This window comes from Engraulis encrasicolus, chromosome 9, assembly GCF_034702125.1.
Source record: "Engraulis encrasicolus isolate BLACKSEA-1 chromosome 9, IST_EnEncr_1.0, whole genome shotgun sequence".
Lineage (NCBI taxonomy): Eukaryota > Metazoa > Chordata > Actinopteri > Clupeiformes > Engraulidae > Engraulis > Engraulis encrasicolus.
Genome location: NC_085865.1, coordinates 21,863,199 through 21,885,050, shown reverse-complemented (window position 1 = coordinate 21,885,050; position 21,852 = coordinate 21,863,199). Strand labels below are relative to the sequence as shown.

General features: G+C 45.5%; 2 protein-coding genes across 2 annotated transcripts in view; one reads left to right on the top strand and one right to left on the bottom strand.

The window, feature by feature from the left end:
- Positions 1-2,400: 2,400 nt before the first annotated feature.
- Positions 2,401-9,404, top strand: cavin4b (caveolae associated protein 4b). The gene is made up of 2 exons (XM_063206761.1): positions 2,401-3,193; positions 6,972-9,404. Exons 1-2 carry the CDS (start codon positions 2,843-2,845, stop codon positions 7,557-7,559), a joined length of 939 nt encoding a protein of 312 aa, XP_063062831.1. The 5' UTR covers positions 2,401-2,842; the 3' UTR covers positions 7,560-9,404.
- Positions 9,405-10,303: 899 nt separating this feature from the next.
- The window catches only part of dnah5l (dynein, axonemal, heavy chain 5 like), a 137,443-nt gene continuing 125,894 nt past the window's right edge, over positions 10,304-21,852 (bottom strand). The window contains exons 72-80 of the mRNA XM_063206760.1: positions 21,263-21,530; positions 20,221-20,342; positions 19,656-19,757; positions 18,656-18,901; positions 16,696-16,884; positions 15,476-15,608; positions 14,577-14,785; positions 12,377-12,598; positions 10,304-10,854 (exon numbers count right to left, since the gene is read on the bottom strand). Of these exons, the coding sequence (XP_063062830.1) occupies positions 10,633-10,854; positions 12,377-12,598; positions 14,577-14,785; positions 15,476-15,608; positions 16,696-16,884; positions 18,656-18,901; positions 19,656-19,757; positions 20,221-20,342; positions 21,263-21,530 (1,713 nt within the window). The 3' untranslated portion in view covers positions 10,304-10,632. The remainder of the gene's footprint in view (positions 10,855-12,376; positions 12,599-14,576; positions 14,786-15,475; positions 15,609-16,695; positions 16,885-18,655; positions 18,902-19,655; positions 19,758-20,220; positions 20,343-21,262; positions 21,531-21,852) is intronic.

Below are 21,852 nucleotides of genomic sequence, written 5' to 3'. Positions count from 1 at the left end.
GGTGCAGACGGGGGTCAAAGGGGACAGTTGTCCCGGGACCAGGGAGATAGGGGGCCCAGAAATGGGTCCTCATTACAATGTATGTATTGGGCTGGGGGGCCCTTTCAGACGTCTTTGTCCTGTGCCTGGCCAAAGCTGTCAGCGGCCATGTGTGCAGGTTACAAGTGCGTTACAAGTCTAGTGTCTAGCAAGGAAGCCCAAACGGGAGTGTGACAAGACGGATGGGTAATTATAGTCAGGTCCCAGTGGTAATTATAGGTGGCAGCTGGTGGTGTAATTTTAGGGATTGGACAGCTCTCCCCCCCCCCCCCCCCCCCTACCTCATGCCCCCCTCCAAACTCACCCCTCCCCACCCAACCACAAGGCCACTCCACTGCACCCTCCCCAGATCAGCCCTGACCCACTCCACCCCCCAACTCACCCGTCCCCCCCCACCTCACCTTCCAAACACACCCCTCCTCAGCCCACCACAAGGCCACCCAGCTGCCCCCCACACCCACTCCTCTTCCCAGCCCAGCCCAGCCTTTCCCCCTGAGGTGCTAAGCTAGCGCATTGTTAATGCGAGATGGGCTGGTGTCAGTTCAGTGGTTGCTAAGTGACAGCAGCCTAACCATCCTAACCTTTTTGCCGATCAGGAGGACGAGACAATGAGAATAAAAAGTGGCCCGAGGCATGTCAAGGCACTAACACTCCTGTCACCCACGCACGCACACAGGGACACGCACGCACGTAAGCACGTACGCACGCACACATACACACACACACACACAGTCAGACATACACAAATACACACGCGCGCACACACACCCAGTCAGACATACACAAATACACACACACACACAGATACACACACACACAAGTGCACCCACGCAATCCCAAACACACACAATCCCAAACACACACACACACAAACACTTGAGAATGGGCCACAGGCTTTACCCATCTGTCAGCTGTGGTCTAATAATGAGCGTTCGCAGGGGACCTGTTTAATGTGCATGAAGGTACATCATTAAACACCGCTCTCTAGGATTAAAGGTTACATGCGGAAAAAATGAAGCAATAGCCAAAAAACAAGAGTTTGCACATATCAGATGAAAATCAAAAGTATTATTATATCAGATGGTATTACCAAAGCTTCATCAGATCGGTATCTCTGTCTCTTAGAAATTCTTTTTCAACATCCTTCCTAATCTCAGCGAAAATGCTGGCATCTCTGATTTTTTAAAAAGACCCGGGAGTATCATTTTCAGAAGCTGTGGGGAAAAGCTCCTTTTATATCCAAGATGTCCCAGTAAAATTCGCCATCTGACTCACAATCGTCTGGCTTCCTTGGGCAGGGAAAAAAGAAGAAAGAAACACAAAAGCAGCAACAAAAAAAGAGGAGGAAAAAAAATTGAATCACGGCTGTGGTCCATAGGTACTGTACATATATAAAATGTATAAAATAAAATATAAAAAAATTAATATAAAAAAACATGTATATAATAAGACAAAACATTGTTAGCGTTTGACTAAGAAGAGGAGTCATTCAGCTCATGGACCAAGTGCTTTTCCATGTTTGTGCATGGATGCTACCGAACGAGAAAATTGCACAGTGATGACGAAGCAGGGCAGCCGTGACTAAGGGGTGAGATCAGTGGACAGTGTGGGGGGGGAGAGAGCGAGGGGGAGGGGGAGGTGCTTCGGGCTGCTGTGCCTGACAAACTTCCCCAAAACCCCACCACTATTGTGAATGGCGAAGCAGAGCCCCCCCCTCCACACACACACTAAATGCACGGGGAAGTCCAGTGTCTGATCATTCCTTTGCACTAAGCTCCAAAAACCTGTGTGTGCGTGCGTGTGTGTGTGTGTGTGTGTGCGTGTGTGTGGCAATATCTAGTATCTCTCCAGGCATGTAGTCATGGGATCCTTGTTGATGTTACCCATCCTATCCAGTCAGTGCCCCCCTCTGCCAATTACACTCGCATGCCACAGTCAAACGTTCACGGCCACTCATTGGCATCGGGTGCCCCTTCTGGTCCATACAAGGCATAGGCCATGTATGGATGCCTTTACGCTTGTGTATGTTAGCACAAAAGCGATGCAAGTGCTGCAATGGAAAACAGAAAAAGTCCCATGGTGCGAATGAAAGGTGGTGGTGGTGTGTGGGGGGGCTTTCCATTATCCCCAGACCCCCACCTATACACATCTTCTAAAAAAGTCCTGGTGTCACCTTACTGGGGGGGGGGGGGGATATTTATAACTGTGATGAATCCGTGTGGAGCGGGGCACTCCCTTACCCTGACTCTACCATCTTGGCTTGCTTGCTCTCTTACCTCCGTCGATGGCTCGCTCCACCGTCCTCTCTCTCTCTCTCTCTCTCTCTCTCTCTCTCTTTCGCTCTGTCTCTCTCTCCCTCTCTCTTTGGCCGTGCCATGTGATTCTGTCTGCCCTTTGATCCCCCCTGTTTTGCCCTACATGTGAGTGAGGTGGAGCTTCTACGTTCTTCTGCAGCAGACCTGGGTGAGGGCACACTTCAGCAGCAGAGACTCTGCCCGTCCGTCTGTCCGTCTGTCGGTCCGTCCGTGCTCCCTCCGCGTCCCCGCGACCCAGCCCCCCAGGACCTCAGGACTGTCTACGGCCCCCATGATCCAGCACCCGAACCCGCCCCCTGACAGATCCTAAAAAAAAACCTTACCCTCCCTCCCATTCACCCTTCCTGAGGCACCTTAGGACCCCCAGCAGCCCTTTTGGAAAAGGAGCCCCCCGTCAGAAGGAGGTTGCTGCTTTTTCCAACAAGTTCTCCTTCTCCCTCTCCCACCTACAAGCTTGTGAACCGGGTGTACCCGATAAAACAGACGACATGGCCACGAAAGCGGACGCGTTGGAGGGAGACGCCGGGGTGCTGGCCCTGCTGGAGCGCGTGGCGGGCATCATAGACAACGTGCAGGCGTGCCAGACGCGCATGGAGGAGCGGCAGCTGGAGCTGGAGGCCAGCGTCAAGGGGATCCAGGCCGACGTGGCCAAGCTGACCAAGGACCACACCACCACCAACGGCGTCGTGGAGAAGCTGCTGGAGAAGACGCGCAAGGTCAGCTGCCACATCAAGGACGTGCGCGTCCGCGTGGAGAAGCAGAACGACCGCGTCAAGAAGGTGGAGGAGACCCAGGGCGAGCTGCTCATGAAGAACAAGTTCAAAGTCGTCATCTACCAGGTGAGAGCAGAAGCCGGCGGTTTGCAAACGAATGACTGAAGGAATGAAGGAAGGAAGGAAGCGAGTTGTTTCGTGGTGGTTTGGCATTGGAAGGAATAGTTGAAGGGGATAGGTGACTGCGGCTGGTTTGTTAGATGATCTCGCCTTTTTTGAAGTCTCAGTCATAAAAAGCTACATTTCCTGCTATAAAAACATGTACTGTACAAAACTGTACAGTGGGCCAGTACTTGAGTTTGACTTTGAGTTCCATTTTTGTCCTCTGGATTTCTGTCAGCTGTCTTCGCCAGTGACACTTGTAATATCAGCACGAGCTAAAACTGGCCCATGTAGTCAGTTGAGTTTGCTTGCCTGAGGGGACTTCTTCACAGTTCAGGTGGTGACTTGAAAGACAAGGACACTTTGACTGACTGAAAACAGGATTCAAAACTGCACTCTGTAATTGTTTTGCACAGTAGGGAGGCTACCCACACACACACACACACACACACACGCACGCACACACACATCCTCTGGCCTTGATTGCGAGTGGTTGACAGTGCGCTGGTGACCTCATTATTTCAACCTCCTACTTGACTTGGCAGAATACAAGATAAATGGGCAGGCACCAGAAGGTTAGACGGTGCCCTTATGAAAGTTAATATGTGGAGCCCAGCCAGGACCAATCCAGGAGAAGCACTACAGTGCACTGGGCTGGGCAGCACTGCCAGTCCTCACAGCTCTCCTCCACTCTGAGCCTCTTTTTGGCCCTGGGGAGGTACGAAATAATCAAAACGAAGTAGAAGCCAGACACTAGGCTGTGCGGCCATCTTGTTTTTAGAACAGAGGGGTCATTGTGGGAGGAGTCTCAGGTGTGAGTAGTCCTCTCCACGCCATTCATTCAGATTACAGTATCAGAGTGTTAAAGTCCCCTGCATCCGTGCTGTGCCAAACTGTACATTTGTAAACGCATGCTCAAGTAATTTTAGTCTGTGTAACATACGGTACTGAAGAATAAAATCTGAGGATTCACTGACTGTTGAAATTACCTAAAGCGCGTTCAACAAGATAGCCATCCTGTATCCATCTACATTACAGTCTCATGCAGGATATAACCCTGTTAGTGTATATCCAGATCCTTCTCACTGTTAGATTAATGACGAAGGATATGAGCCTAAGCAAGCCGAGATGAACTAACACACGAAGAGGATTTTTCAATTACCCTTCCTGCAATCAATACGTATCAGGTTGCGTAGCCCTAATTTACTGCTTAATCAAAATGAAAAAGAGCTATTCTTTATTATGTGCTGGCTGAATTGCGAAACCGACTCAATGTTTTACACCAGTAAATTTTACATTTGTACATTTTAAAGCAAAAAAAAAAAATCACAATAATGAATTCATAAATATAAGGAATAATATAATAAGCAAACTTGAAATATGAAGGAATCAGCATAATATGTTACTTTTTTATAATTTCATGTAGAATTACTACGTATAATGGCTCTGTGTCATCTGTGGTAACACTACTCAGCACCTTTGTCCAGTTAACCTTGAAAGCAGCCCTTTCTTCGTAAAATGGAGCCAGAATAGACTTGGTTTTTCGGTTTAATTAAATCTCTCTTCAGAGTATAGATTCAGAAGACCACAGAGTTCATTGCAGTTGCATTGACAGTGGGAATGATTCACAGTGAGCTATCGCACTCAGTGAAAAGGTGCAGCAGGCCACTGGAACAAGGATAAATTGATAAAATGATAGCCAGCTCTACGAGTAGATGACTACACAAAGCTGTGTACCACCACCGATCCGTTGCACACTGTATACTGCAGCCTTCAACATTGGTTTCTCACATCATTATCACACCACAAAATGGATGTTGATGTACAGGCGATTGCTGCCAGTTGTGTGCTGTGTTAACACACTCAGACTGTGCTTGGGCTGTCTGCTGGGGCACACTGCACTGCCAGGGCCCCGGCTCAGGCAACCCGACAGCTGACAGTTTGTCCAGAGTTATTCTGAGAGCGTACGCCACGAAGGCACACATCTCCTAATATAGTACTATCATGTTTGGCGCAGCAACCGTCTAAAAAGCCCCCTGTAGAAAAGCAGCCCTCTCTCACCGCGTTTAAAGGCACCGAAAAAAAACCCATTAAGCGAGTATTGATTCAAATTGTGATGCAAAGCATGCAGCCTGCCATTGTGCAAATGTTAAGATCTACATTTACGAGCGAGCCAGCGCATGAGAACTGGGTGCAGGCTATCGCGGTAACCTGATACGATAAGCCTTTGAACCATGCGTCTAATGGAATGACTGCATGAGAATGGATGTGGTGAGAAAGGAGGCCAGTCAGAGAGCATGTGTCATCTTAATGGTTTGTGAAAAAGCGGCAAAAGAGTGCCATATCGGCTGCCTGTGGCTGTGATAGGCTTGGCCCTGGAGATGCGGAAAGTGCTAACATGTGGCGGGTAATGTGAGTGGTGCTGCGCTGCAAATGTCACTGTGCGACGAATGGGGTGTCATGTAGGCTTACGCAATACACCTTGGCCTCATTTTCAAGTTGGGACTCAAGATGGGTGCAAACCAGAATGATGAATATTTCACCAACTGATATGCTGCAAAAATATGCACCGTCAGGTTCTGCTGACATGCGGGGATGTTGCATAACTTTGCCATGACCCTGGCAGTCGCCGCTGTTAGCACCAGACACACCAGGGGCCCCTATTAGGGTACGCAGCAACACCTTTGAAAATCAACAAATGTAGTAGGTTAAGTATGCCTTGATGGCCGTTGATCACTATATTATAATGTTCATAATAAATTAAATCAGTGTTCCTCTCTCCTTATTAGCTCCCAGTTTTTAAGTGTGATAGTGGCGAGAATGGCACTGTGAAGGGCGATAACATTGCTTGCGCAAATTTATCTGTTCTGTATAAGGCTGTTTGTAAGTACCTTTTGCTGAGATAAACAGGCAATTTCGAATTGGTGAGAGAAGGGGGTTGGGGCAATGGTTTGCGAGCCACGGAAGAATATCAATTTAGCGCAGAGCTAAAGAGAGAGAGTTATAACCTTTCTGTCACCAAAATTGTAATGGCTATGTCTTAATATGTTACCTAAGGCTCTCTGTAATGTCATAGCAATGTTATTATGATGTAGTTAAGTATTTTCCCGGCCCGCCGGCGACCCCATCTGCAGTAAGAGGCTACATGTTTGTCATTGATGTGACATAAAAACAATATTAATGTACACCAAACGAGCCTGAGATTAGAGCCATGACAGATTTGACAGTTGGGGACAATGACGCATTTCTCAGATCAGTGACATCATGTTGACCTTGCACATATGGGGAGGTAAATGCCAAGAAATGGCTTCTAATTCTGACGGGGCCACTGGGATTTGAATGTTGGATGTCAGGCATAATTACATTGTGACAGGTGTTTGTGCATCATCTCTCTTCTCCCCATGTGCTCGAAAAACTGGCTTCCTTGAGGGCGGATACGCAATCATAATATTGAGGGAGAGAGATTGAACATTGAAATTATAGTGAAGGAAATATAAACATAAAAATTCAGAAAACTTGAGGTGGAGAGGCCCTTAAAAGAACAGGTGCATTTTTTTCCAGACATGTATTAAAGGTGTTACATGTGAAAATAAATGTGATGTTTTAACAGTCTTTCAATAGATCTTAGACAATAGCAATTCAGTATGAACATGTACGTACGTGATACGGTGACATCATTGATGATAATGAAGGTGATAATTGTCATCACTGACGCAATGTTCTTCTATCCCCCCTCTGCTAGGGTGACAATGAAGTCAAGGCTGTGGCCGCCCCAAAAGCAGCAGAGGTCAAAGAGGTGAAAGAGGCCAAGGAGGCCAAAGAGGAAGTGGTGGAGCCTCCTCCCGCGATCGACTCCGATGAGGAGTACATGGTGGTGGAGGAGGGGGATTCCGCCGGCGCCAAAATCAAGAAGGGCGGCCTGAAGCGCATCGAGAGCCTGAAACACACCTTCTCGCGTGACAACATGACAAAGACCAAGGAGAACCTGGGCACCAAGGTCCACAATCTGGGCGAGCGCATCGTCACCGCCGAGCGGCGCGAGAAGATCCGCCAGTCCGGCGAGCGCCTCAAAGCGTCGGGCTCGCGCTTCAAGGAGAGCATCAAGAACGTGCCGGCCAAGCTGAACCTGAAGAAGGAGAGGACAGTAGCCGAGGGCCAGGAGGGGGCAGAGGGGGCAGAGGCCGAGGTGGCCGAACCCGTGGCCCCCGCAAAGGGCCGCAAGGCCAACGACGTCGCCTACACCGAGGTGGCATTAGAAAGCGAGGAGGGGGCCGAGGCCAAGGCAGAGGATTCGGAGGTGCCCATGTACGACATGAAGCAGCTCTCCTAAACGACGGGGAGCGATTCGTGCATAGGGGGGAATAATACGATTCAAAAGATGACGAGATGACTGTTTGATTGCCAACGGAGGTTTGGGATGTGCCAGCGATGCCCGTTTGGATCAGTTGATTACTCCGAGAAGGGGGAGAAACTGAGAGAGAGTGAGGGCTGGTATCAGAGAGGGAAAAAAGGAAAGAATTATGGTACAGCACAGGGCCAGTTGGAGCTGCACATATGTGTAAGAAGCAAAACCGCTGTAATATTTATTTGCTGGTACAGTATTTCTATCAGGGGGGGTGGGCAGGGGGTGGGGAAATTGGAGGGATTTATGTGGGAAGAGGGTTTCAAATTAGATTTAGGTTGAGTCCTTAACTGATTTTCTTCCTTGTTTACACCAAACCATAGACTTTGAGAAACAGAAGAATGAAGAATGTTGATGAAAAATGATCAATTGTCGCAACTTGGCGTTGGAAGAGAGCTGGAATTTTCTGGACTTGTCTGGAATTGACGTAGTGTGGAAGTGCACCAGGGTGATTATCATCTTCATGATTTGCATGATGAATCACTGATAATGCGAGTTTGAATGAACACTTTATTTCGAGGATGGGGATCTCACGTGTGGTGATTTTGGGGTGAACGTCGTCGTGTGTTGAAAGAACAATAAAACAACTTTTTATGTATGATACAACTGTTAATGGAAACGTATTTGAGATGCATTCAAGTTGCCTAGTCCATCCTATCAGTTTCCTGTTCAACTGGTAGGACACAGTTCAATAATAATAAATAAAACTCCATCAGCTGGCTTCTGATGAGTACCTTGATGAGAATTAGTTGGGTCGTTTAAATGAAGTATAATTAATTTGGAATCTTAAAAGCAGCATTTAAGTTTTAAGATGTTTTTAAAGGGAAAAATGCTCTACGGTATCGGAGAATCCCGTCCTTTAGCCTTTAGCTTGATGCTAAGAGGTGAATGGCACGCATCTTATATCCATCAGCTACAGCTTGGAGTGGCAGAGCCAAGAGGGTTTTAATTGTGTTTTTGAGCCCAACTTCATGTTAGGAAGACCACTTCAGTGCCATTTCCTTATGTTTATATGGATTTAGGCACAAGTTGCTGGAAATGACCTCCAAACAAAGCTGAAAATGCAGATAAGCAGGTACCAAACTTCAGATTAACATTGTGAATTTGTGTCTCCCTTTGGGTTTGTAAGACACTGCAAAGTCCTTAAAATGTGGATGCATAAGACACACCCATTTAAGCTTTCGGGCTCAAAAACATAAATAAAACGCTCCTGGCTCTGGGACTATTAACTGAGGGGACTCTTCACTGTGACCAGGTGATCTTGCATGTGTTATTGATTACTTACTGTATATATAAATCAAAAGTACTGGTAATGTCAGGTAGTGTAATGTAGTACCTATAGATGGTGTTTTGAGGTCACAAAGTTGTTGCATGTATAGTTTTTTTCTCTTGCCACCTAAGTAAAATATATTTATGGCATTTATTAACTTTATCAGTGGTGCTATCTGATTTTATCTTGCCTTGACTGCACTTCGTTTTGAAGCATATTTCGAATGTAATAACTGCTGCTAGATTAACTAATTACATTTCTTGTGCAATTTATTTCAGAAAAAAAATAGATTCTTAGTTTGAGTTATGAAACGCATTTTCATTTTTGAAGAACCACAGATAAATAGCATTGGGTAACACAAATACATTTTCTACTGGGTTGACAGATAACAAAACGTAATTCAAGCAATGGACATTTTGTGATACTTGTCAGTATGCATTGTTTTTATTCTCTGGTTATATATTTGGAAAACAGCTAATAAAACTGCAAAAGAATACATTCAATCATGAACCTTCACCACATTCTTCACGTTGTTCGAGAGTACATTCAGAATCTTGTAGGAAAAGACAAGCGTACCACTTCTGGGCTTGTGTCATTACAAGGACCGTGCATAGAAATGGGCTAATTGACCTAGCTAACACCCAATTAGCATAATTGACCCAGTTAGCAAAATATATATTTATTATCAGAGTGAATTGAAACAAAGTGTGAAATCCCTTTGTGCTCTAATTAAATCATCAGTTGTCGTGATTTTATGGGTCAAAAATAATTAGGTCATCGTCAATGACATATCCGTGACGTAGTCATACAGTACAAATACATTTCACACACACACACACACACACACACACACACACACACACACACACACACACACACACACACACACACACACACACACACACACACACACACACACACTGCTTGATTAGAAGTAATTTTTGATTTGATTGTGAAGTGAATTACATGTAGGCCCTTTGGTCAATAGAACCAGCAATAGGGAACCACCACAGGGGTGTCTATTCCAGGTTAGGAAATTAAAAAATAAAAACCCTGCAACAGTTTTCTTCCAAACACAGGTGACTGGATTGACTAGCTAGTCTACTTCATTATGATTCAGTGCTGGTCGTTTCAAATTTGTGGTCATTTCTACCCAGGATTGACATCTCTGCGTAGCTCGATATGGACTAATCAGATATGCATTAAGTAGAAGTACTCTTAGAGATGTAATTGCAACGCTTACAGAGTTTGTGCACCATTTACTCTTCTGTACCTAATGAGGTGGATGTGCTGTATACACCCGAGCAAGGCTTGACATTAGCTTTATCTCTTGCCGGCCACTGTGGCTAGTTGTCAATAGCCAGCCAGCTGTTCTACTAGCCACATTTTTTTAAATCATGATGCTGTACATCTAACCTCAGAAGATGAGGTGCTTAAAGCAAGAAGATGAGTGCATGGGTTTCAACATGGAAATAAAACAAGCAAATAGAAACTGAGTAACTGAGCTTTTTCTTGAACTTAAATACAAACAATTGATACACAAGGGGCAAAGTGCAGAATATACGCTATTATGATATGTCATATCATAGAATGAGCTACCTGCCAAATTGGCTAGTGACACTGAAATTGTTACCAGCCACAGCCAAGTTTTACCAGCATTTGGCCGGTTGGCAGGTGCCAGTGTCAAGCCCTGCACCTGAGACTCAGACACAGACACAGACAGCTACTTGCTCATTTGCAGTCACAGAGCAGAGCCACCCCTCTGAGCGTCCAGTGCTCCACGGCCTGGCTGGTACGCAGCAGCAGGGAGAAGATGAAGGTGAGGTCGGTGCGGCGCGGCTTCTTGTAGACGGGACACGGGTACAGGCTGATGGACGCCGCGCGCTTGGCGTCCGGAGGAGACGTGCTGCTGATGGCATAGACGTGCACCACCGGCAGCGGAGTGAAGAGGACCTGGAGGAGGAGGAGGATGGGGGGGGGAGGGAGAGATGAGGAGGAGGGGGAGAGGGAGGAGAAGAAAAAGGAGGAGGAAGACGAGGAGGGGGGGACAGGAAAGAGGAGGAGGAGGAGGAGGAGGAGAAAAAGTAGATTAGGAAGACGAGGAGGGGGAGGACAGCAAAAAGGAGGAGGAGAGAAAGCGGAGGAGGGGGGGAGGAGGAGAGGAAAGAGGAGGAGGAAGAGTAGGAGGAGAGAAAGTGGAGGAGGAGGAGGGGAGGAGTGGGAATAGGAGGGGAAAGAGGAGGAGGAGAGGAAAGAGGAAGAGAAGAAAGTGTAAAAAGGAGGAAGAGGAGGGGGAGGAGAGGAAAGAGGAGGAGGAGAAAGTGGGAAAGAAGTAAGAAGAGGAGAGGGGGAGGAAAGAGGAGAAGGAGTATAAGGAGGTGAGGAGGAGGACAAGGAGGAAGAGGAGGTGTAGTAAGATGATGAGGAAAATTAGTGGTAGGAGGAGAGTCGAACCACCTTCCTAACCATTAGGCCACAGGTACCCCATAATAGACCCCCTCCATGATACACAAGGCAACAACACAACACAACACAACACACGACTGTCTGAGCAATGTGACCGACAGGTGCTTTCCTGGGACTTTCCCCCACTGATAGCTCGCTACACATTTTGTCAAGAGGGCAATTTAAATAGTCAGCATGACACTTGATAGGATCGGCAAATTTACAGCATTCGGACCCTATCATGTTCTTGCCCAACAGCCACCAGTTAACCTACAGCAATGCCACACTGGGCACCAGTTCAATGCATTGTTACATGGGGGCCTGGATAATGACCAGAAATGACATGACATCCATGGAAGGCAAAGGAAAGTACACAGTAAAAAGTGCTATGTGAATTCAACACTTAATGAGTCGATTCAACATCACTAGAGTGTATTTGGTCCTAGAGTACTCTGTAAGAGTTTAATCAACACTGCATTTTTCCTGTACATAGAGAAAATGGTGGCAGAGGGATCTCTGACAACGTTCTTGACACCTAACGGTGTCAATACTATATTTGGCAACGTTTCATACAGTTCATGTTGCAATGTCTCATTAGCTTGGCTGTCAGACCAAGCTTGTAGGCAGCCTGGTCTGACACAACTACCATTCCATAGACAGAGAGTACTCACAGCCATCTAGGAAATGCCAGCCAGTTTGGGTGGATCTACTAGATTAATAATATCTCATGACTAAAACGAGCAAAACTAAAAGTGTAGATCATTAGCGCTAGACAATATCAGTTTTATTGGTATATTACACTACACCAAATGGTGCAGTTAAATGTACTGTAACATATGTACAGTACAGCTAGTACAGTACTTGTCAGCAGGGAAGCTGATGGGGGGAGGACACACAGGACAGTTGTCCTGGGTCCAGGAGGGGAGGGGCCCCAGAATTGGGTCCTCATTATATTGTATGTCTTGGGTGGGGGGCCCTTTCAGATTACTGTTTCAGATGGCCTTGCTTGTCAGTGTTGTATTATTATTACCTTAGGAGAGGCCTCTGTTAGTTTGGCGTTCCTCTTGTCCCAGCCGGCTCCCTCCAGGAAGAGCCCATAGATGTAGACGCCCCCGACATCGCTGGGCGGGGGGGCAGTGACGTCCTCCTTCATCATGCGCGTGACATCATTGTGAAGCACCACCGTGTCCAGGGCCCAGCCTTTGGACAGGTTCATACGGGTGGTCTCCTGGCGCATGGCCGTCAGAAATCCCTGCAGACAGCAATGAAGAGTAAAATAGAAAAATGAAATGTTAATTCAACACCTAGGGAATAGATTTAACATCTTCTACATTGTATTTGGTCTCAGCAGGGCCGCTGACAGCTTTGACCGGGCCCGGGACAAATACATCTGATAGGGGCCCCCTCTTAATACATACAATGCTATGAGAACTCATTTCTGTGTCCACTCTCTGAATGAGCCCTGGACAACTGAACCCTTTGTCCACCCCTGTCAGCTTCCCTGGTTCTCAGAGTACTCTGAGTGTTGAATTAACACTGCATTTTTTACTGTTCGGACAAAGAAAGAATAAGCCCAACTACACAAATAACTCCTAGAATACAGACCTCCATCAAACGGATCAAGTCCAATCTAATGTTTCTTTTTATGAGCTTCCCCATGGTGATTGTCTGGGAGATAAGCAGTCAACGCAATTGTACCCTAAAAGGATTGACTTGAAGTGATATTACTGACAATACGGACCACAGCACAAAATCAACAATGACATACTAGTGTATATAACAAATACAAAGAAAGAAAGAAAATAGATAGAGGAAAACAAAGAGGCAGATAGATATGGGCAAATATCCCCTCTTTTGCAGAGATAAGGATAAAAACCGTTCAGGTATTATGCATTCCCAATAAATGTTTTATCAAGCATCACGTTGGATTATTTAATTGCCGTTCATGATGCACATGCAGAATGTTAAAAGATGAGTAAAAGGACTAAATAAAACAGTGCTTAACGATTATAATCATCCTGGAGAGATATTCAAATTTGAAACATGCTTGTTTTGCGCAACTTGTGTATTTTGAAATTGTAATGAGTCGATAATTCATAGGTAAAAAGGAATGAGTAACACTTTCTTTACTTATTGTAGTGCACCTTCAGAGACATTGCAAATGGTCTTCTGAGATATGGTCATGTTCCTGTTTACTGAGTGATCACCTTGATGAAGTTTAACCCCTTATCCTAACCTCACTACTCAGACAGTTTTGAAAGATTTATTTACTGTCAGAATCTGAAGACAAATTCAACATAATTCAACCCATATAATCATTTGTACCAATCAACTTTAAAACTAAAGTTAATGAACACTCATTTGGTATGATATATCATGACTAATTGATAAGATGATGGGTCATCACCACAAGTGAAATCATGCCGAGTGTATTTCCAAAGAACCATGTACGTGTCCTCCGACCTACTCCATATCACCCATAAGACCCATTTTAGACACATTTTTTAAAAAAAAAGTCTCAGCATCTGTAGAACTTCATCCAACCATGTAAACAAACCTAAAACATGTACAGTAAACAAAACCATAATTAATAAAAAAATAGCAATCAATATAAAAAATAGCAATCAATTCATCATTGTAGCCAAAAGCATTGCATTGTAGCGTCGCATTGTAGCGTCGCATTGTAGCGACTCATACTAGTGAGTAGAAGAACCCAGTGAGCAAGAACTGTTTGTAGAAAATGAAAAAACAAAACCGAAAAATCATTCAGGATTCGTTCAGCCACATGCCCATCCTTGCTGCCACCCACCTGCACAGCCGCTGACAGCTTTGGACGAGCCCAGGACAATGCCATCTGAAATGGCCCCCTAACCAATACATACAATGAAATGGGCTCCCCCTTGCTCTTTCCACATGGACCCTGGATTAATAAAGGTCACTCTACTCTTCTCCACTATACTCTACTTTACTCTACTCTATGTCTGAGATATTACCATCTGGAAAACGGTATAGAAGCTTGAAAACTCACACTACCAGACTCCGAAGTAGTTTCTTTCACCAAGCAATTAGATTTCTGAACTCATGCTGAAGACTAGGCACTTTCTTTTGCACTTTTTCCAACCCCCCAACCCCCCCCTTTTTTAATCTTTTTGATTCTTTTATAGGTTATAAAATTATTTTATAGGCTACAATGAGATGTAATAAACAAATCTTGAATCTTCTCTACTCACCTGTGGGTTGAAGAAGCCGGTGAGCCAGAACTGGTTGGGCCTGCCACCAAAGGTCCAGCTGTGGAACTGCTGGTTCCTCTCCAGGAGCTCGGTGAACCAGAAGCCCAGCGTGGCCGCCTCCCAGGAGATCCTCAGCCACAGCCGCGGCACCCGGGCATCGTACATGCTGTCCAGCGCATCACGCAGGTCCTCAGACATGATGATGGTCCCTGACAACGTTTCAGACATGGCACAATATGAAATCAGGGTTCCCACTCAAAGTAAGACTCAAAATTCCATGACTTTTCCATGTCTTTCCCTGACCATAAAACAGAATTTCTATGACCTTCCTTGAAAGGAAATGCCCAACATATTGATTGTTTTTTGGGAGGTCAGTATCAAATCCCTATTTTCCGCCTGTCTGCCTTTCAGTCTCATTGCTATTGCACTATTTGCTCTCTACAAAAATGTATGCTTCAGTTGTTCTTCAGGTTGGAAATGGATTTGTCTCTAGGAGAAAACAGTACAGAGATGTGACTGTGTACACTTATAGCACACAGAGTTCTTTTCACAATTTTCACAAAAACAAACAAAACAAAGTTGAAAAAAACAATTTGATGTTGCTTTGAATGATGATGGTCACTGATAATATTTTATGTTAGGGTGAAAAAATACAGTACATTACTGCTGATTGTTAGAAGCCTACAAGACGCACTACAGGTTCGAAGTGCCATTTTCTTTGTTGGAGGATTACAGAAAGCGAACCAGCAAAGTTTATTTCACAGTTAGAAATTGATAATAACTGAAATCAAAGAAACTGAATTGAAATATTACTAGTGTTGATAAGTGATATCTTTGATAGATCGACAACTGAAATTCACTCTGCATAAAAAAATCATTAATAATGCTACATTACAAACCGTCTATGGCCAGTTTGAGGTCGGTGAGGGTGCTTCGCACTCTTCCGATGATCCGCTGCATGCGGTCAATCTCCTGCCGCAGGAAGATGGTCATGGGCTGGAAAGGGCCCATTTTCTGTAGATGTGACCGCACCTACGCATGACACAAGAAGCAGAAGCGTCAAAAATAACAGTAAAAGTAAATTCATGGTGCAAGTACAACACTAGCACATGACATTACATAGCTGTTACACCACTTACTCCATTGCACTGAATAAGACTGTTGTTACTGAAAAACACTAAAAACCTAATAAGCACCCACCACAAACTTGATCCAAACAGTGTGGAGTCAGCTGATCATAAGACAAGTACACAGGTCTTACATGTGTTGTGTAAGTTACATGTGTTGGAAGGAAATGATGTTTCTTTTTGACACCTCTGACAATAAGCATAATCCACAAAGCATGGTAAGGCACTAGATTGTGTGTGTGCGTGTGCCATGTTTACAATATTGAAAATAAATATACAACTGCTTATTTCAAACTCTATTCATTGTCAAGTAATTCATCGTATAATGCATTTCACTGGTGTACAGAAATCAGTATCAATATACAGTAGAGAGGATTAGCTGCAGCTCTGAACGTGTCTCCTTTAGAATCTCTGTCTAGTTCTCCCACTGCACTGTCAGACAATTTGTGTTTATTAAGCAAGTGAGTGATGATGAGTTAAAAATAGAAACTGTGTTTCAAAGGCACACAGTGTAACATCAGGGATTCATATCACACCAAAAGCAATTCCACTCAGCAGTAGCAGCAGCAGCGGTAACAACAACAGAACAGCACAAGCACCAACTCCTCCACCATCCCCATCCCCACCACCACCACATCACAAGGTCTTCCCAGTACACAGTATAAAATGCACTGTCAATTCAACACTTAGAGAGTACCCTGGGACCAAATACACCATAGAAAGTGGCAAATCAACTCCCCAAGAGTTGAAAAGACACAGCTTTTTTTTTTTTCTGTGTACATGCTTACACCCCAAACATGAAATCACATCACAGACAGCAGATCCCCTCAGCAACAGCAGTAGCTGAAAAAAAGAAACAAATAAAAGCAACAGTAACAACCACCTCAACACAACCCAAGGTCTTCCTGATGCAACTCAAACATGATTTATCGTCTCGCCTTTCCCAAAACTCATCTCCCCTCGTCTCCCGTGCCCGGGACCCCTCGTCTCACCTCGTGGGGGACGTAGTCGGGCGGGAGCTTCTCCAGCATCTCATTGGCCAGTCGCAGCACGGTGCTCTCGCGCGTCTCCCCGCCCCCGCCGCCACTGTCCTTGGGCTGGATGCTGATGATGGTGCTCAGCGTCTCCTGCGCCAGGTTCGTCTGGTAGGTGATGTCAGCGTTGGGATGGAGGCCGAACACCTGTATGTACGCCAGCAGCAGGCGGTAAACATCCAAATCAAAGGAAACTTTATGATCCCAAAAGGAAATTCGACATCAAGGAAACATCGGGATAACATCAGGCAAACATTGGGAAAACATTCAGCAAACCTCGGGCAAACACTGTGAAAACATCCGGCGAAAACATTGAGGAAATATCAAGAAAACATCGAGAAAATGTTTGGCAAACACCAGGAAAAAATGAGAAAACATCAGGCAAACATGTTGGGACAAAGGAAGCTTTTGACATGTTGTGATGGAGGCCAAGCACTTGCACAGGGGCGAGGAAAAAACATCAGGAAAACGGCAGGCAGACATTAGGCAAACATGTTAGGGCGAAAGGAAGCCCTGTATTCACATACAAGCACATCAGGAACGTGGTAGACAAATACAAGGAAAACATGTTGGGTAAAAGGAGGCCCTGTACTCTCAAACAAAAACATAAGGAGACATTGAGCAAAAACATCAGGCAAACACGCTGGGTCAAATGAAGGCCTGTATTCCCATACAACACATCGAGCAAAAACGTGTCGCAACAAAGGAAGGGGCCTGTGTTCACAGCAAACAAAGCTACCGCTACCCAAAGAGCTGTGCTTTGATGCCAATGCACTTGAAATCCTCACGCTTCATAGAGGGACTTCACAGAGGCATTACAAGGAGGTGGAAGAAGAAAAAAAGTTGTTTTGGGTTTACTTATCATTAGTCACACACACACACACACACACACACACAGACAGATACGCACACACGCACGCATGCACACACACATCAAATGCTTATCTTACATTAAAGGAGCATATCACTAGAAAGTTAAAGCTCTGAAATGTGTTCACACACGTCTGGTGTATGTTTAATGCAATAAAAATCTCCATGTCCATCTGCTTGTCTGATCTCTTGGTGTCTCAACAACCACTCACTCACACAGCATCAACTTTACACTTGGTGGGTGCATAGAGTGGGCGTGTGGATCTTAGGACACTAAGTGTTTGGAAGTCTAAAGGATGCCAACAAAGATCTTCATTATACTTGGCAGGCACTGACACATAATGCAGTGTGCTTGTGGGTGTCAACACAGGCATTGCTTAGAGCATCTTTTTTTAACTATCCTGATGCCTCTCACGTAATTTGTGACTTGAATATTTTCAAATGGTTGTTCACGGTTGGATTTAATTAAATCTTCATGTACACCCTTTAACTTCTGGTAATTTTTGACACTGTTTTGTGTTTGACACTGTTAATCATTGCCTATAAAGGACACACATTACTATGAAAGTTATGGCAAACAAATATTGGCCGCAATCATAGGACATTTTGTTGAGTTAACTGACATGATAAGTCATAATGAATAATTAGAATTTCATGGTGGTCATCATGAAAACGGTTTAACACTTGTGAATGGGCAGCATGAGCTCTGGAAATAATCTACTAAAAATATTACACAGTGCACCTTTCAAGTCTGTTTTCATAAGCCTGAGATTCCTACCTCAAGGGGAGTCCACCAGTGGCCAAATATCCCTTCATGTTTCCTGAAAAAAAATCCCTTATGTAGCACATTCAAATGTGACAGTGAATTTACATCTACCCATGATCCCTACCTCAGGAGTGTCCACCAGTGGAAACATACTCGGATAGAGATGATTGATAAAGAAGAGATGGCTCATTTAAAGTTCCTACCTCAGGGGTGTCCACCAGTGGAAACATACTCGGATAGGGATGATTGATAAAGAAGAGATGGCTCATTTAAAGTTCCTACCTCAGGGGTGTCCACCAGTGGCAGCATATCAATATGGCTCAGGTAGTCTTGCACGGTCTTGACCTTGGGAATGGTATAGCCCTTGTAGAAGCAGAACTTGTCCCCGAACATGTTCTCGCTGAACCAGATGCTGGCGAATGTGTTGAGCAGCCGCTTATCAAGGTCGTCTGTCACGCGGCCGCCATATTGGACCTCCCCGAGCATGTAGCGCAGGCAGCTCCAGTTTACGCCACGCTTCACGTCCACCTGGTAGTGTATGTAGCAGGATTAAACCATTGATGCTGGATGTTGCGTATACGCAACACTGACCAAGGTGCCTGGAGCTGCATGGACGTAGCATTCAGGCTTATGATATTTGAGATTTTTTTAAATTGAAAGTGTGGGTATGTTATAGCTGAATGAACATATTCTAATGCAAGATGAGGGTCTTAGCCTTTAAATGCTTCATGTTACGTAATATTGCATGTTTTTTATGTGCTTGGGAGGCTGAGATATGTAGGTTTTATAGGTTGAGGGCACCTTTCTTAAAATGGGCTTGGGCATTTAGCGGGCATTTTTTGCAGGTGCCTTCAAAATGGTCAAAATGGGTTAGTGTAGACCAGGGTTTCCCAAACTGGGGTGCGTGCACCCCTGGGGGTGCGTGGCCTGCGAGTTGAATAGAGCAATGGCAGATATGTGTTTTCATCAAGTCTATTGTAAATGAGGTTTCCCTAAATGGCTCTGTATAATGTGCAATGATTTGTGCTGTGAAGCCATATTTAAGTGGCTATAAGTACACCAAAACATTTGCTTAGGGGGTGCGCAAACCACATTGACATGTACAAGGGGGTGCGCAAAGAAAAAAGTTTGGGAACCACTGATGTAGACTGTAAAAGAGACACAGCGGAGAACATTCATCAACATGCATTGTTCTGTTGCATTACTTCAACATCACACACGTAACATTTGACACCAGTTTAGTGCCACCGCTGGACGTAGCATACTGTACTGTACCACGCACCTCGTCCAGGTGGTTCTGGATAAACTGCATGCTGGAGGTGAAGTCGGCCTGGTTGAACTCGTACGGGATGTTCCAGCCCAGCGGGCCGAACTTGCGCCTCTCCTTTGGGACACGGGAGAGGAAGCACAGTACAAGGAGTGAGGAAAGACTGAGAGCTACATGCACTCTTGACCTGAATGAGATAATGTTATCGACATATTGGCATACAGAACATACAGGTGATTTGACTTACTCGCTTGTAAATCAGAAAAGTTTGTTCAGCAATAAATAAAGACGTGGAACCCATAAAGTAAGTGAGGAGGCAAAGACCAGGAGTTAAATGCACTATTGACCTGAATTAGATCATTTTATTGACATACTGTCATGCATCACATACAGGTGATTTGATAACTTGCTTATACATCAGACTGAAAAGTGTGTTCAGCAATAAATAAAAATGTGAAAAACAAAGTGAGGAGGCAAAGACAGGGAGGCACATGTAAATGCCCTCCTGACCTGAATTCGATAATGCTTAACATTTTATAGATCCAGCCTAGCTCGGATACATGAAGCAGTTCAGCCCCACCTGCACGGTGGTGTGTAGGAAGGCCAGTGCGTAGAGCAGCGGTCTCCACTGGGGCATGTTGGTGATCTCCAGCTGGTCCTGAGTCAGCCCTCCATATGTCCTCCGCAGCCCCGCCTTCATACCTGCACAGCACAGCACAGCACAGCACACACACACAGCCATGCAGCCAAACGGGCAAACCGACAGTGGGGGACAAAGGGATTGGTTGTCCCAGGCTCAGGAAGAAGGGGGTGGGGCAAAATTAGGTCCACATAACATTGTATGTACTGAGAAGGGGGGGGGGGGGGGGGGGGGCTTTCAGATGACTTTGTCCAGGGCCTGGCTAAAGCTGTCAGTGGCCCTGCATCCAAAAGTGCACCTCCAAAAGTACTGTAGTTTATAGACAAAGAGAACCGTGTTGCTGCAGCAGCCAGCAGAAAACCACGCTGGCATCCAGCTTGCGGCGAACACCCACTGACAATATGGCAATGAGTAATATTCGGGAAGTCGCGACACATCTCGTCAAATCGTCTAAAAATATACAAATATAAACAGGAACAGTTCCCATATGGGTGATTATACAAGACTTCACAGAGGATGAATGTAATTATATCCAGGATTATAATACTGTGAAGCGATCATAAATATGCAAACACTGAGATCTTCTGACTTCCTCCCAAGTCGGCCTGTTCCTTGACAGCAAAATCAAAATGATATTCTATGAAGCAAAAAACAGTTTTGTGTTTTTTTAACTCTTAAAGATCTGGAGACTTTCAGGCAGTCTGCTACACCTCGTTATTCAGCTAACTGAACATGTCTCGTGCAAAAGTGGAGCATACGGGTTATGATCTGGAAATTCTTAAAAGTGAAAGTGAAAAAAATAGTTTTACATTAACAAGTTTTACTGTAATGTCAACCTTGCCAAATTCCTAAACACTCTTTCTCTATGGGAACGGAGACCTAACTATTTACCATAATTTTGACTCTGGTAGGGCGAGACACTATGGCGTACTTCCTGGCTAAATAAAGGTCAAGTGACAAATGAAAGTGCAAACCAATTCACCTTGCGGCGGTTCGTTGGTGAACTTGATGGAGGACTGCAGCAGGTTGATGGGGAACTTTGGGTGCACCTCGGTGGTGACCCAGACGCGGAAGCCGTCGTGGACGCCCTCGGCGCTGGTGACGCTGTCCAGCAGCTCGTCCAGGAAGTCCAGGCCCAGGTGGCAGTTCTGGAGCAGCAGCCAGCCGCCATCCGCCATGCTCTGGGACAGCAGCCGGCGAGCGTGCACCTCCTGCCCCTGGCCCATGGAGATCGGCCTGCAGGGCACCGACTGGGGAGCAGGAGAGGAGAGGGGAGGAGAGGGGAGGGGAGGGGAGGGAAGGAGAGGAGAGGAGAGGAGAGGAGAAGAGAGGAGAGGAGAGGAGAGGAGAGGGGAGGAGAGGGGAGGGGAGGGGAGGAGAGGAGAGGGGAGGGGAGGAGAGGAGAGGAGAGGAGAGGAGAGGACAGGAGAGGAGAGGAGAGGAGAGGAGCGGAGAAGAGAGTGGAAGAGAAAAAGATGACAGAAGAGGAGAGGAAAGGAGAGGGGTGGAGAGGAGTGGAGAGAAGACCAGAGCAAATGAGAGGAGAGAGGAGAGGAGAGGAAAGGAAAGGAG

Bases quoted from the DNA above. Each gene is read 5' to 3' on its own strand.
- cavin4b (XM_063206761.1), top strand. From the start codon at position 2,843: ATGGCCACGAAAGCGGACGCGTTGGAGGGAGACGCCGGGGTGCTGGCC. The intron at 3,194-6,971 runs GTGAGAGCAGAA...CCCCTCTGCTAG, and splicing joins TCAAAGTCGTCATCTACCAG to GGTGACAATGAAGTCAAGGC.